The sequence below is a fragment of the Mugil cephalus genome, chromosome 12, assembly GCF_022458985.1.
Source record: "Mugil cephalus isolate CIBA_MC_2020 chromosome 12, CIBA_Mcephalus_1.1, whole genome shotgun sequence".
In the NCBI taxonomy this organism is placed as follows: Eukaryota; Metazoa; Chordata; class Actinopteri; order Mugiliformes; family Mugilidae; genus Mugil; species Mugil cephalus.
Genome location: NC_061781.1, coordinates 27050262 through 27065739, shown reverse-complemented (window position 1 = coordinate 27065739; position 15478 = coordinate 27050262). Strand labels below are relative to the sequence as shown.

At 46.1% G+C, this 15478-nt stretch overlaps 1 protein-coding gene across 1 annotated transcript in view; it reads right to left on the bottom strand.

The window, feature by feature from the left end:
• LOC125018036 (kalirin-like) overlaps positions 1-15478 on the bottom strand; it is a 78987-nt gene that overhangs the window by 41444 nt on the left and 22065 nt on the right. Inside the window, 22 exon segments of the mRNA XM_047601651.1 lie at positions 227-341; positions 885-1034; positions 1471-1620; positions 1716-1784; positions 2453-2572; positions 3107-3273; positions 3595-3741; positions 3744-3819; positions 3821-3874; positions 3945-4119; positions 4275-4444; positions 4559-4750; positions 7593-7715; positions 10933-11163; positions 11723-11854; positions 11938-12129; positions 12731-12853; positions 12991-13113; positions 13225-13356; positions 13433-13516; positions 13757-13930; positions 14002-14194. Coding sequence (XP_047457607.1) covers positions 227-341; positions 885-1034; positions 1471-1620; positions 1716-1784; positions 2453-2572; positions 3107-3273; positions 3595-3741; positions 3744-3819; positions 3821-3874; positions 3945-4119; positions 4275-4444; positions 4559-4750; positions 7593-7715; positions 10933-11163; positions 11723-11854; positions 11938-12129; positions 12731-12853; positions 12991-13113; positions 13225-13356; positions 13433-13516; positions 13757-13930; positions 14002-14194 — 3092 coding nt within the window.

The following is a 15478-nucleotide window of genomic DNA, read 5'->3' as shown; positions in this document are numbered from 1 at the left end:
TGCTGTGGCCCTATTTCCTTTCCTGTTATTCTGAAAATGTGAAAGATGAAAATAGATTTTTTTTATCATCTGTGACTTCGTGCCTTTTGGAGATCACTTCCTCTTCCACCTGTTTTATCGTTCAGAATCTTTTTGACCATGGGGGTCCAGTCCAGCCACCTGATAGAATGGAGTCTAACTTGATTTCTGTGAATCTGAATGTGTTCATGGACTGAATGTCTCTGACCTTTGACCTGCTGCTCAGGTCCTCGGGTGTGGCCGGCGGCTCCGGGCATGCTCACATTGTTCCTGTGGATGTACTTCAGAAACACCTCGGCGTTCCTCCGAGCCAGAGTACACGCCTGCAACATGGAGGGAAGACACCGTGCTCGTTTGTTAGCGGGAAGCTAAAGGCAAGTTGGACTATTTGTAAAAAGGCTGAATCTGCTCCAGCTAAGATCTGCCAGACTAATCAGCTCGTTTAGGCACAACTTAGGCTAATACAGTTATTTAAGTTAACTTTCATGGGCTACTGTTAGCTGGTTGAGGTTAACATGGTTATCTTTCATGGGCTACCGTTGGCTATTATTGGCCTGTTTGTGCTAACACAGCAGCTAACATTATTATTATTATTATTATTATTATTATGTAATTATATTGCTTAAATTCGCTGATATCTTGATTTTAGCTAACTAAATTGCTGGAATTGTATTGTTTATGCTAAGTATGAGCTCATGGGGTCAAGATGGCAGTGCCCATTGCAGGGATGTTTAGGCTCCTCCCATGTGGAGTTGTAACAGTAGGAGGGTCCTCCACTGGGTCTCCTCCCCTGGGATGTTTAGGCCCCTCCCCTGGGACGTTTAGGCCCCTCCCCTGTGGAGCTGTGGCAGTGGGAGGTGCCTGACCTTGAGGAAGGCCTCTTTCTGCTCCAGGTGTTTGCTGATCAGAGGGAGAAGGTGGTCGCAGTCGGCTGAACTTCCCAGTTTATCGTGACTACCGCACCAGTCCTCATCCCGCCGGTACTCCTGCTCCAGACTCTCCAGCACGCTGCACACCTGGACCAACAGAGGACATGTCCCAGGGTTAGGTAAGAGGAAGTAAAAGTACAGACACTTGTGTAAAAAAGTAAAAGTACTCCTTTACTCAAGTAAAAGTAAGAACGTCCAGGCTCTGAAATGGATTTAAGTAACTAGTAAAATGTATTATTATTATTTTGCTATTAATGAAACAACACATTCATTGATAATTTTGCAAAAGTAAAAATGTTGTGAACGAATAATTTACACTGAACTGACCAGAGGTTCTACATGAGAACCTGGATCATTTTAACAGCTGCTCTTTTCTTTCTTGTTTAGGCTAACATAGCCACCACGTTTCAGTCCTCGTTAAGGACAGAAATGTCCATGTCCAAAAAACGTACAGAAATGTAACTGATTTATATTTATTTCTGCTTCTTTCTGGATAAATCTAATCTAGGAAGGAAGGAAGCACCTGCTCAGAGGTCTTGTAAAAGGCCACGGAGGCGTTGACCAGCTTCAGACGATCCTCCATCTTCAGCATCAGCTGCTGCCAGTGGACGGCCACTTTCTCAGCACAGCCTCGGATCGCCTCCGGATCGTAGTGGCCGGCCTGGAGCATCATCTGGAGACAGAGGACGGACTCCGCATCAGCTGGACATGTGGACATGTGATAGTAGAGGACATAGGGGATGGGGGGGACGGAGGGACAGGGTTTACCTCGGCTTTCTGCTGGACCTGCAGAGCGCTCTGATGAGTCTTCTGGAGGGAGTTGGCATGGAAGAGAGACTGAAGGAGAGGACACCTGGTTACTGTCATCATCATCATCATCATCACCATCATCACCACTGACCCTTCCTTCCTTCCTTCCTTCCTTCCTGGTGACACTAGGTGTGATTGCTCAGTCTTTGTTTTAAAGAACCTGTTTGGTTGATGTTAATAATATTTTATTAATGTCCCTCATGGCGCCACTAGGGGGCAGCGCCCCTCCTCTCACCTACCACCAAAGTCATCCAGGGCTTTAAGTGGACCTTCTCTCAACCAAAAAATAACAATAAAAAATTAAATGAAGTGATTTAAAAACAGGCAGTAAGCTGCTCCATACTGTATAGTTACACACATGTACTCACATATTTACCTCTGTAAATACTAATAAATATTCAGACACAAAGAGAACGTCTCACACAGCTGCAGCTTCATCTTTTACTATATTTCATCGTTATGTGGTATTGTCTATTTATCTGCAGATTTCACACAAACAGAGAGTTTAAGCTTCCTTCCTTCCTTCCTTTCCTCTTTCCTTCCTTCCCTCCTGTTCTTTAAATAAGAACACAATGAAATAATTATGCAGAGCATCCATCTCCTCCTCCTCCTCCTCTTGGAGCCGACCCACGCTGGAATGATTAGAGCAGAGCTGCAGTAAACCTGGTTCTAGCAGCAGTAATTAGGACGTGTACCTCTATAGCCATCTGGAACTGTTCATGCTCCCTCTGCAGCTGCTCGGCCTCAGACAGAGAGCTGGCGTTCACCATGCTGGCGTTCAACATGGACTCACCGTTACGGATCCAACCCAACACCTGGACACAGGGAGACAGGTTAGATCAGACCTGGATGAAGAATCATTCATTCTTCCTCCTCCTCTTTCCTTCTTTAACACTATTGTCACATGTGAAACAAGGAACACTTAAGGAAGCCGCTTAAAGGTTTTTACATCCTTCAGAATTTCATCCTTTTCTTGTATATTAGATCAAATGGTCCAGTGTTCATGGTGATCTTGAGTCCTTGTGTCTAGTGTGTGCTGTGAGCTCCTTGTAACTTAGTTCAGAACTAAATGATCTGTGATTCCTGGCTGGGCTGAGTCGTACAGGTGGTGGATGGCTGGAGGGTAGCAGTGCTAGCTGTGTGTGTGTCATTAGCACGTTGCCATGACGCTGATAAATTATTCAGCAGCCTCCATCTGCAGCGGCGTTTCGTGGAAACACTCAGCATGTTCACATCTGCAGGAGGAGCAGCGTGTTCTCCTCGATTCTAACGACAAAGACTTAAATGCATCGTTTTCCTTTTTTAGGATTCAGATTTGTGCTCCTCTCCGGCTGTCAGTGACAATTTACCTGTTTGACTTCGGCCTGTAGGTGGCGCAGCTGCAGACTCTGTTCCAGCCGGGCGTGGGTGAGCTGAGTGTTGAGATCCACCTCCTGCTGCTTCTCGTGGAGGAACTCCAGCAGCTCCTGGACCTGAGAGGCCAGGTCCATGTCCTTCTCCCCCGTCAGCTCAATCCCTGAGACAGAACCACAACGTTTAGACGTTCGTCACCATAGTCAGCTCTTTATTTACTACAACTGAACTTTAACCTCTAAGACAAGATAAGACAGGACTTTATTAATCCCGGTGTGAACACTGATCTGGTCCCTAGAGTCCAGAAGATTCAAAAAGATACAAAAACTAGAATACGGTAGACAAGGGAAACGATATAAAAAGGTAAAGTTCGTAATGATTGTAAGAGGTTATAAAGATTTAACTTCTTAGAAGTTCCTGTGGTTCCTCTGGTTCCTGTGGTTCCTGTGGTTGGGAAATATGGGCCTAGATATTTGGACGTTACCTGAAGCCTGGACCTCCATGATGTACTGGTGCAGGTCTTGGCCCTGCTGCATCACTTCGTAGGTCATGTTGTTCATGGCCGCCTTCCTCTCCGCGTGGCGTTTCAGACGCTGCTCCGCCACACTGATGTCCTCCGAGCTGCCGGAGGAGGTGGTGCCACCTCCTCCCGTTCCTCCTCCTCCTCCTCCTCCTCCTGTTCCTCCTGTTCCTCCTGTTCCTCCTCCGCCGTCGCTCAGCTGACGAGACAGGTCCTCGTTCCAGGTGTCCAGCTCGGCTGTGACCTGTTGGGAGACGGCGCTGTGAGACTGAACTCTGGTTCTGAGACTGGAGCCGAGCTTCCCGTCCTCTCACCTCGATGGTGTACTGCTCAAAGATCCTCAGCTGGAGGAAGATGTCCAGCTTGATTTTACGTTCGTGGAACAGCTCCTCCATCTGGCCCTGAGCCTCGTCCAGCTGCTGCAGCACCCCCTGGATGTGGGCAATGGAACTGCAGTGAGGCGTCTTGTTGGTCGACATGGCCGCATCTCTGCAAAGACAGGAGGAGGTAAGAGGAGAGAGGAGAGAGGATGAGGTGGAAGCAGGAAGAGGAGGAGGAAGGAGGAGGTGGGAGGCTGGTAAGCTGTTGACCCTTTCTAGTTCCAGTGAATGTTGGTCAAGGTGTTGAGGGGGTGTGGCTGTTACCTGAGCTGCTGCATTAGCTCCTCCCCCTCTTTGATGACGTTGAGTGTAGCCTCCAGCGTCGCCGTCTGCTGCTGCTGGAACTGTTGGATCAGAGTCTGGACCGAGTCCACCGAGTCACAGGACACGTCGTCTAAGAGTTGCTTCTGTAACTCCTCCATCCAGGACCACAGCTGGAGACGCAAATACATCATCACCATCACCATCATCATCAATGGTTAAGTGGGGCACTAGGAAGAGCTGTTTGCTAATGGTTGGATGAATTAAGTAATGGATTAATTAGTCACCTCCTTGGTGTGTGTGTGGAAGGACACAGACATGTCCAACAGCAGCTTCCTGTGTTCAACGCGTCGCACAAAGTCCTGGATCCGGACTTCCAGGTGTCTGGCAGCCTTGTAGATTTCCTCTGGGTCGCATTCTCCGGTCTGAGCGAGCTGCTCGGCCGCCTCCAGAAGCTTGTCTGCATTCGTATATGTGTTCTGAGGAAGAGGAGGAGGAGGACATCTTCGTCATCTTCATTAAGAAAAGGCTAGAAAGCTAGGAAGCGCTACTATTAGCATAGAGGCTAGGAATGTTTCAGTGTGTCCTGATGTTTCAGTGTGTCCTGATGTTGCCTAAAGCTTCAAGTCTTTCCAGCAAACACACACTAAACCGTGCAGGCAGGTACATAACTATATTACACTAACTTAACATTGTGGCTCATTGGACTAAGTTTTAGCAGTGAGTATACACTGGGGTTACCATGGCAACCAGAGACTGGGATGTCCCCTAGAGACCAGCTGTCAGCTACAAAGATGATGAACAAATCCTTTCATATGAAGACGTAGCTTTAGGTTTTCTAGTTTTATGCCTCAACATATTTTCTGCTCCACAAATGACAAAAACTAAAACTGAAACAAAGCGAGCGTCTGTCTCCAATGAGAGTAATCCACAGCAGATTCTGCAGGTTAATCGTAATCCAGAGAGTAAACACCAGATTACACAACCACTCTTTACAGGATTAAGGCACTCTGTTACAGGATTATCCCTGGGCTGAAGCTCTGCTGGCCAACGTGGTGAATAATTTATTCAGATTAGAGGCCGGAGCAATGGACGCGTTTACAAAGAGCAGAAACTAATGTAACGAATCCTCCATAAGAATGTAGAGCGTATATTGGGCTAATATAGGCTGGTTTATGCTAATATTTGCTGGTTTATGCTATGGTTTAGACTAGCATTAGTTGATCCAGGCTAATATTATCTGGTTAAGATGCTTGAGGCTAATTTGATCTATTTAGACTTTATTTAACCAGGTTAGTCCCACTGAGATCTCTTTTTCAATGGAGACCTGTCCAACGTAGCAGCAACACAGTTACAGAATTAAAAGATATAAACCAACAACAACAAAACATGTTACATTAGAACATCATTTAAACACTCACTCTGCTTTCATCAGGCTTTAAATAGAGTCACAGGTATGAGGTTTCATAGATGGAGTTTGGATTGAAGCTTATTCCAAACATCTGGTGCCCAAAACCTAAAAGCTTTCTTTCCTAATTCTGTTCTTATTTTTGGAACAACCAAGTGCAAAATGTCCATTTGGTGGAGATTGTTAAGTTTAGATAAATAAGAAGGGATTTTACCCAGAATGGCTTTTTAAATGAACCTTTACGATGACTTTACTTTAGTGAATGATGGCAAGAGACAGTTTGTAATAAATCTCAGTGAGGCATGATATAAACTATCCCACATGAAGACAATGCACAGACACATTCACATGCAGCATATCTCCAAAGCCAATAACAGATAAAAATGACTTGCAAGACTTGTTTCTGTAATAAAATCCTCAGCTTTTTTACGACATACTGAATGTTCTCCTTAAAAGACAAATGGTTATTAATCAAAAATCCTTGCTATTTAAAAGTAGACTCTATTTGTTGACCATTTCATCAGTCAGTGTTGATCCTACTGTTTTTGAAGAGGTGAAGAACATAAGTTTAGTTTTCTCTGCATTTAAAAAATGTTGCAGGTGTCACAGCTGTTCCTGTCAAAAGCATAGACATGCAGAGCAGAAGATGTCGTCAGCATAGAAATGAAAAGATGTTCTGTCCAAGGTTATTTATATACATATAGGAAGCAATAAAGGGCCGAGAGCTGAACCTTGTGGGACCCCTCATGCACTTGCAGTAACTTTCCTGTGAGATAATTTGCAAACCTCAAATATGAGCCGGTTTGGGTTAATGTGAACTAGTTTAGGTTAACCTGAGCTGGTTCTACCTCTGATGATATCCTCTGATGCTTCCTGAGAGTTTGAACCTCACCAGGTTTCTGTGTCTTGTTTTTCCAATGCTGTGAGCAGTGAAATGCAGGAATGGATTAAATCTCAGAGGAAAACCTCGTGACCATACATGGTGCTGCAGAGGCTTCGTCTTCATGCTTCCTGCTGCCAGGCACGGTGGTTTAGAAAATTTGGGATTAATCAGGGCCAGATTACTAACAGATGTCTGCAGAGAAGGAGAATAAACTTCTGATAGAACCTGGAGTTTTTCATGTTGGCCCTGACCCGTAGCCGGGTCTCCGACTCCTGGACCGAGGTTTAGAGACAGAGGATGAAGGAGGCAAACGTATTCAGGCAGTGGTGTGTGGATTTATGTTTTGCGGAAGCCAAGTGATGCAAAAACTTTATATACTTTTTGGGGAAAAAAGAATACGTGGCCAGTAAAATAACCTCTGAAGTTTACCAGCAACCACTCAGAGCAACGTAATTCTCCACATTAAATGTGGGAAAACTGTTCTTCCTCTCTGTACCAGGCTCGAGTTCAGGCGTCAGATATTATCTGAAGTTGTTGCTACAGAGGTAGTTTGGTAAAATTTAATTTTTACTAAATCCTCCAAATCTCTGCACTGCACTCACTGCACTTAATCATTTTACTAATGAAAGTGAGTGGAATCTGGCCTTATTTCATTCATTGACGCGATGATGACTACGATACCACGGTTTGATGATAGAGGCCAACGAGTGGGCGTGGCCTCCTTTGATACAGTCCTGGCCAATCACAGGGGAGCAGTGTCATGACAGTGGCCTCACCTGATTTGTTCAACATTCTTCTATTTCTCTACTTGGCCCCCTTGAAAACAACAGTGTGTCACATCGTATTTCACCACTGTTTCACTACGTAACATTTAGGGGGCGCTGTTTTAGACATCGTAAAATGATAATAATTACTCAATAATTAGAGGTGAGAAGTAAGGAAGAGATGACAGTGACAAAACAGAAGAAGAAACTGTTAAAAGGAGTGTTTTTATTTTATGAGACAATAAAAGGGAGGACGATGGACTCACCTGAGCTACGTCCTCGAAGTCGTCGTGTCTCTTCTGCAGGGCTCGGGCTCGGTGGAGGGATTTCCCAACTCCGGTGTGTTTGCTGAGGAAAGCCTCGCCGTGGTTTTCTATCCAGTCCATCACCTGGAGGACAGAGAGGACAGCCAGCATCAAGACATCGTCTCTGAACAAACAGTCAGAAAACGCTCATGATGCTAACCGCTGCTAAAGGATGCTAATGCCCACTTAGAGCAGAGCACTGACAGAAATCTAACAGGTAACAGATCGATATGAGCTAAAATAACCCTATGGGTAACAACGCTGACATGCTAGCTGTTAGCATCACCATTATTGTCATGATTGGCAACACAATTAACATTACCACTAGCATCGCAACTACCATTACCATTGGCATCATCATGGACATCACCATTAGCCTCCTTATTAGCATTGACACTAGTGTCTCCATTGGCGTTAACATCTCTGGTCTGGACTCTGATAAGGACACGACCAGGGAGACTCTCAGCCTCTGACCAACAACCAACAACCGGGCTAAACTGGGAGTAGTAGTAGTTCCTGAAGACTGTGAGAGTCTGTGTGTAGCTCCTAGCTGAGCCTAGAGGAGCAGGTCTACTTTAAAATGTGCGTAAGATCACCAGTCCATCGTGTCTCGTGAACATGAGTGTCCTCATGGTGTCAGAGTAACGTCACCGGCTGGACGACAGCCTCCCATGTTCTCCTTCCCTGCTTCATCCTCGTCTTCCTCTCTGGGGTCACATATCTCCTGCAGTTACAGCTCAGACTGGATCAGACTTGTTTCCAGTGAATTTCTAACGGCCTGATGTGATCTCTTCTTCAGTCTCTGCTCTCTCTTTGTCTTCTTCCTTCTCTTAAACACTCTCTCACAGTCTCTCCCGGGTCTCATTTTAAATCTTTGCCAGGTCTTTAACTTTGCCTCTGCGAGGCCTTAACATACAAACATTAAATGCACCGTGACTGCAGGAACAATGCTCCTATTCTGAATGAGTTCAATGTGCTGACGTGTCTCCACAAAATCCTGGACAAGAAACAAGAGACGCAGACAGACGAGCTGCTTCAGCTCCTCATCCCAGCTCCAAGACCCAACTGCTCCCATCCAGGTTCTTCCCAAAAAGATAACCTCACATGACTTCACCCTCAGAAAGACGAGTTTCACAAAAAACATCAGCAGTGACCAACAGTTAACGTCAGAAGATGCAGAGGCATCATGAATCCTGGATGGAAAGCTCTGACATTTAAAATGAATCCTGTTGTTTTAGGAAAGCTGCAGTCAGTACGACCCCTAATGAAGGGAAACACAACCTCAGCATCATCCAAGAAACAAAGCTATTCTAGTTGTGTAGTTCATGTTTGGTGTTTCTGTCTTTGCCTCCAGGGGTCTTAAATCTATGACAGGACATAAGAGGCAGGTAGAAAGTGGAACTAGCTCCTAAGTCCTTCAGAGACTCCTGTGGTGAGGTGTTTATATACTGTACGGTGAAGTAAGACAAACCAAAACACATTTTTACAGATGGACCAGAGGAAAAGGAGTCAGTTTAGTGAGAAGGTGTCCACAGTGTTCAAAGTTCTCTGCATCTTTGTTTTTAGTTGTAAAATAACTCCGTCCCTTTAAGAAAGACTGTGGTTTCGAGTTGTTGTTGACGTTGTGCAGTGGATTGTGACTGTGGATGTGTAACTGTTGCAATAAAAAGTAAAAAGTCCCGACATTAAGTTACCTGAGGATTTTACCCTCTGGTCAACAGCAGCAGTGTAACACAACTTGTGTATTGTTCATCTGAGACAGACAGGGTCAAAGAATGATGAGCCTAAACTGGCATCGTCTAACGCTCCGTCACGTTTCATCTGTTTTAGCTACTCTGGGTGTAGCAGCGTCTAGTTGGAGCTTTGGTTGTAAATATTTACTACCAGGCCGGACGGCGCTGAGCCCGACGCTGGGTCCCGACATCCGACATCTTTAAGCGGAGCTGGTGCAGCTCTGCTCTTTAACGTTTTAACATCACAACTATGATACAAAATAAAAAGCTCCTCAGAGCGATTCCAGACTCCTCAGGAAATATATGGGTGTGATATTAAACTCTGTGGAAAAGCTGTCCAGACCCACGCAGTGTTTAATCTGAGAGTGTGTTATCTCAGGAATGCTCTCATTACACACACAGCAGAGATGAATGAACTCTCTCGTGTGTTCTGCTTACACACACACGTCTAAACATCTGTTCACATGATTACACACTTCTAAACAACACTGCACCGTCTGACTCCAGGGTGAGTGGAGTTCAACACAAGCTCCTCACTGAGGAGCGACGGCCACGGACACGTGATTCAGAGAAAGCTTCATTCCTCGAAGCTTCATGACACAGTGCTCCATGAGGACACCTAGTGGACAATAACATGTAGAACAATGGAGACGTGTCTTTCATTGGTTCATGTTTGAATGGGACTTGATTTGCTACACACACACATTCCTGTTCGACTGCACCACATGGATATGTGGTTTAAAGATGATTATAAATAAAACATATAAAAAATAATTAACACTAGACTGTTGACTTTCAACGTGCCACTAGCTCCATACGCATGCTCTGATTTTGATTTATGTCGGCACTACACTCCATCAGCGTTCACTGATTTACACCAGTGTTTATGTCACGACTATTCTCATCTGGTATCCTGGTATCATGGTTTAGTTGTGTTGTAGAATGTTTGTTCTGGATTCATCACTGTCAAACCAAATCTCTCTGGACTCATTATTCACTTTGAAGACTCATCTCAACCTGATTCCTGTGAATCATCTGAAGCAGCTGAGGGATGTTTGAAGCAGTTCATGCCACTGGTCACATGACTGAAGCATCACTGTTCAGGGCCTCAGGTGTCAGAGGACCATCACATTCAGCCCGATTTGATTATAGTAAAATAAATGAAGTCTCTGTCTCTACCCGGCCTTCAGCGGATGGGTCTCTCCGTATCAGCTGGTTCTGATTCTGGTTCTAATTCTGGTTCTGGTTCTAATTCTGGTTCTGGTTCTGGTTCTGCTCCAGGTTTCTTCCTGTTAAAGGGAGTTTTTCCTTCATGCTGCTCTAGATGATTCAGGCTGGATAATCTAAAGTGCCGTGAGCCAGTTTGTGTTAACCAGGCAGGTTAATCTGAACATCACTAATCAAACAGACTGACACCCGTCCACCATGTCCACAACACAGCATCCTCTATATTTTTAAATGAATCTTCCCTTATACCATTAGAATTCCTTGCTGCGTACCTGATGAGACATGTTTGACACTCGTGGGTTAGCATGTCGAGCTAGCTCGGTGGCTTACGCGCCTCCTACCTGCTGGACGTCCTGCTGGAACACACACAGCTGGAGCCTTTGGTGCAGTCGGACCTTTCTGTGCTGCCAGATGTTTTCCAGCCGCCGCTGGTGGTGAAGAACCTCGTGGACCACGTCCAGGATGCAGTGGACAGCTTTGGAGTAGTTGGCAGTGGCCGTCAGAGAATCAGAGTTTCCGGGACTCAGAGGCCTCTGGAGGACGTCCAGCAGAGCTTTACCATCCTGACTCACCTGCAAACACAGATACAGAGGTCAAGGGTCAAAGGCTCGGGAGGAAGTTTGACCTCCCTCCCTCCCTTCCTTCCTTCCTTCCTTCCTAAATATGGATCACGTCTCCAAGTCAACAACCAGACAACTAGATCAATGATTCCCAACCTTTTCCAACTCAGGCCCCACTTCTAAGATTTTTCAGAGCGTTCCTCCAACAAATACGGAGAACGCAGAATGAATTCTCAGAGCACCTTTTTTTTTTATTGAAGATAGAACTTAAAGCTAACACAGCATCTGTAACATCTGGCTACACCTTCAGTATTATAGTTTTTCAAGGAGCTGTCCATCAGCACCACACATCAATCATTCAAGGAGCTGTCCATCAGCACCACACAGACATCAGACATGACAAGCAAGGAGCCTGTAAATTAACAGGTGATTCCATCTTTCCTTTGAACCTCCCCCCTGCTGCTGCCACATCTTTATATCTTTACATCTTTATACTCCAGTTTCATCAGCCATCACCAGGAAATGTAATGTCATGCCATGGGGGGTCTATGATGGGGGGTGGGGGTTGTACCTCGGTGTAGGCCTGGGTGACCTGCTCATACAGGCTCTGGTGGCGGTGGATGGCGATCTCCAGCTCCTGCATCTCAGTAGGTAGCCCCCCCTCACTGCAGACTTTACACCAGGCCTCCACCTCCGAGAGGAACTAGGACGAGCAGAGAGGAGAATGAGAACCTTTCTCCCATTCCTTCCTTCCTTCCTTCCTTCCTTCCTTCCTTCCTCCCTCACCTGTTCGGCCTTCTGGTGGAAGACGGAGGACATGGCGAGGATGGTGGAGCGTTCGTCCAGAGCGGCGGCGAAGCTTTTCCAGTCCTGGTCCAGCTGACCTGAGATCTGTTTGATCTGGGTGGAGGCGTAGTGGCCGGCCTCCGCCAGGCGGCTCGCCACCGACATGATCCGGTTGATGTTCACGTAGGCGTTCTGGGATGGGAGAAAAAAAACATAATAATAATGATAAATGAATAAATAACAGGGGTGAAACCATAGCACCAGTTTGAACCTTTACTGTTACTGCCAGCAGGATGATTTACTGCCCCCTGGTAATTTCATTTCATTTCATTTAGTTATTTGTTTGTCTGTCTAAGAACTTTTCATTTATGTATAAAAGCCTTGATTGTTAACATTAATCAGCTTTATATAAATTATGAACAAAAAAGAATAAGAATAATGTGTTTATGTTTTCTTTCACCCCTCATTTAAAGGGACGGGTTGCCATGGCAACGGTCACCTCCCCACCTACATCACACTTTCAAAATAAAAGCACCAAATTACTTTTAATTTTGAGAGCTTACTCATCAAAATTTAGTTAGGATTTCCCATCAAGGCCCCATCAGGGACCAAAGGGAATCCTATTTTGAATTTTCAAAATAAAAGTACAAACCTACTTCTTCAAAATAGAAGCATGCAACACCAACCAAAACCTAACAAAGAAGCTGTATCAAACCCATGCCCTGCACACAGTTTTAATACTGTTAAATACTGATCCTGATACGCTGGAAGCAGCATTATAACTCATCTCTACCATGGAGTTCATGGCGAAGTGGTTGTGTTGGGTCTGCAGCTCCACAGCGTGCTGGTATCCTCGGCCGATCTCAGTGTGGCTCTGAAGGAACACCTCCTTGTTGTGGCTGATCCAGTCAAACATCTGCACACAGGACACAACCAGACTAAAGGACGAAGAAACGCATCAAGATGGAAAACAGCATCAGACCTTCCCTTCCTCCTTCCCTCCCTCCCTCCCTCCCTTCTTTCCTCCCTCCCTCCCTCTCTCCCAGGACCGACCTTCTCTGCATCCTGTTCAAAGAGCCGGAGCTGGAAGCACTGGTCCAGCTTCAGTTTCCTGATGTGCCACATCTGGTGGAGGTGCTGCCTGGTGGAGTGGAGCTTATCCAGGAGACTGGCCACCTGTCAGGACACGTCAGACTTCACTAAAGACTCAGCTACAGCTACAGAGTCCGGGGCTTTGCTTCATTTATTCGTTTTGTTTTTTAAACACTGATAAATGGAGGTAGAAACCTTGGGCACCAGGCTCTGGAAGTCAGCAGAACCTGAGATACAGTTCCTCCCTGAGAAGCCGTCACTAGATCGGATGCACTGGAGCAGCCTCTGGCCTTCATGGTCCAGCTCCTCCACCGGAGCCTTCAGCACCTACAGGAGAGGAGGAGGAGGAGGTGAAGAAGCTATAGCTCCTCCTCAGACTGCAGGTCTCTGCTCCTGTTCTCACCTTCTTCTTCAGTTGGGTGTGCTCCTCGATCAGACGCCGCGATCCCTCCACGTCTGAAGGGAACTCCTTCTTGGACAGAAGCTCCTGAAAGTCACAGAAAACCATCCAGGGCTGTCAAACATGAGGCCCCCGACCCAACATCGGGTCCCCCAGAGGGTCCCAGTCAGGCCCCAGGGGACGAATTTACAAAGGAGGAGGAGGAAGGAAAGGAGGAAAAAGGAAGTAGGGACAGAGACAGGAGGATGAGGAGAAATAGATGGAGTGGAGGTGAAGGAGGAATAGGAGGAAAGGTAGATGGTAATAAGGAGTGGAAGGAGGAGTCACCTGCAGGTCCTCCAGCCTGGACAGCAGGTGGACGGCGCTGGACATGAACTCCTCCAGAGACACTCGGAGCTCCATCCACTCCTCGTGGTTGTAGTCCAGGGATCCTTCAAAGTCGTCCGTCAGCTGGGAGGGGTCCACCAGTTTGGCCAGACCCTCCACAGACACCATGCTGGTCTACAGGGAGAACACGTCCCGTTAGCCGAGACCCGGGGACGTCTCCAAACACCCCAAACCGAAGCACCCACCTCAAAGGAGAACTTGGCGCTGCCAAAGTTGGTTTTCTGTTTCTGCCAGAAGTTGTCGGGTTTGATGATGAGCGCCACGCAGATCTCAGCGGGGAAGAACTCCTGCAGCGTCTTCAGCAGAGGTTTGATGAGCTCCCACTTGGAGCCGCGCATGTCGATGATGACGGTGAAGCCACGTTTACAGACGTCCTCGCTGGAGACGAGACGGAACGTTAACGGTTAATGTCACATTTCAATTTCATTCATATAGCGTCAATCTGAAAGGGACACACAGCCGTTAACATCCTGGGGTCTACAGGAGCAGCACATGGACTAACGCCAGACTAATTAGAGGACATGAGTAAGTGTGAATTACAAACTATATTACAAACTATTTCAGGTTTTTAGGGAAAATTTAAATTACAACAGAAGGGATGATGAAGATGATTTACTTAGAGCTATGAGGAGGAATCAGTAACATATTTCTCTTTTCTGAAGAATTATTTCTTTGAGTATTATTTTATATTTGGTTCAGGGTGGGAGTTTTAATTTGAACTACAGCTTTAACACTTTCACCTTCAATAAGACGTGGATCAGTTTAAGGTGTGAGAGGATTCAGGTCCTCATTAATATGAATGAAACAGCAGCACATCCACTACAAGGAGGCCCCACTCGTCTCCATGGAAACAGTAGCTCTGTTAGCAGGAGGAAGCAGAGCGAGGCTCGAAGGGATGGAGGGATGACACAGATTTTCATTTTTTTTTTAATTTTATTCATTGCTGTGGTTCAGACACTGACCGACGTCCTGACGTTAATTTATGAGAATCTGGATCTGTGAACGTGTGCACCCTTGATTTGACATCTGACATGTTGATAGACACTCAATCCATTCTGGTTCAGTTTAAAGCTGTAGTCAACAATTTACTCCCAAAAATAATAGTAGTAGAGCTCTGGATAATAAATAAATGTGCCTGTTTATGAGGGATGTGCCTTCTGTTAGCTGGAAGGCCAGGAGGAGCTACTGTTAGCTGGGAGGCTAGGAGGAGCTACGGTTAGCTGGGAGGCTAGGAGGAGCTGCTACTAGCTGTGAGGCTAGGAAGAGCTACTGTTAGTTGGCAGGCTAGCAAGAGCTACTGTTAGCTGGGAGGCTAGGGAGGGCAACTAATAGCTTCGAGGCTAGGAAGAGCTACTATTAATTAGGAGGCTAGGATGGACTACTATTAGCTGTGAGGCTAGGAAGAGCTACTATTAGCTGGGAGGCTAGGAGGAGCTGCTACTAGCTGTGAGGCTAGGAAGAGCTACTGTTAGCTAGGAGGCTAGGAAGAGCTACTATTAGCTGTGAGGCTAGGAAGAGCTACTGTTAGCTGGGAGGCTAGGAGAAGCTGCTACTAGCTGTAAGGCTAGGAGGAGCTACTATTGGCTAGGAGGCTAGGAGGAGCTACTATTAGCTGGGAGGCTAGGAAGAGCTACTATTGGCTAGGAGGAGCTACTATTAGCT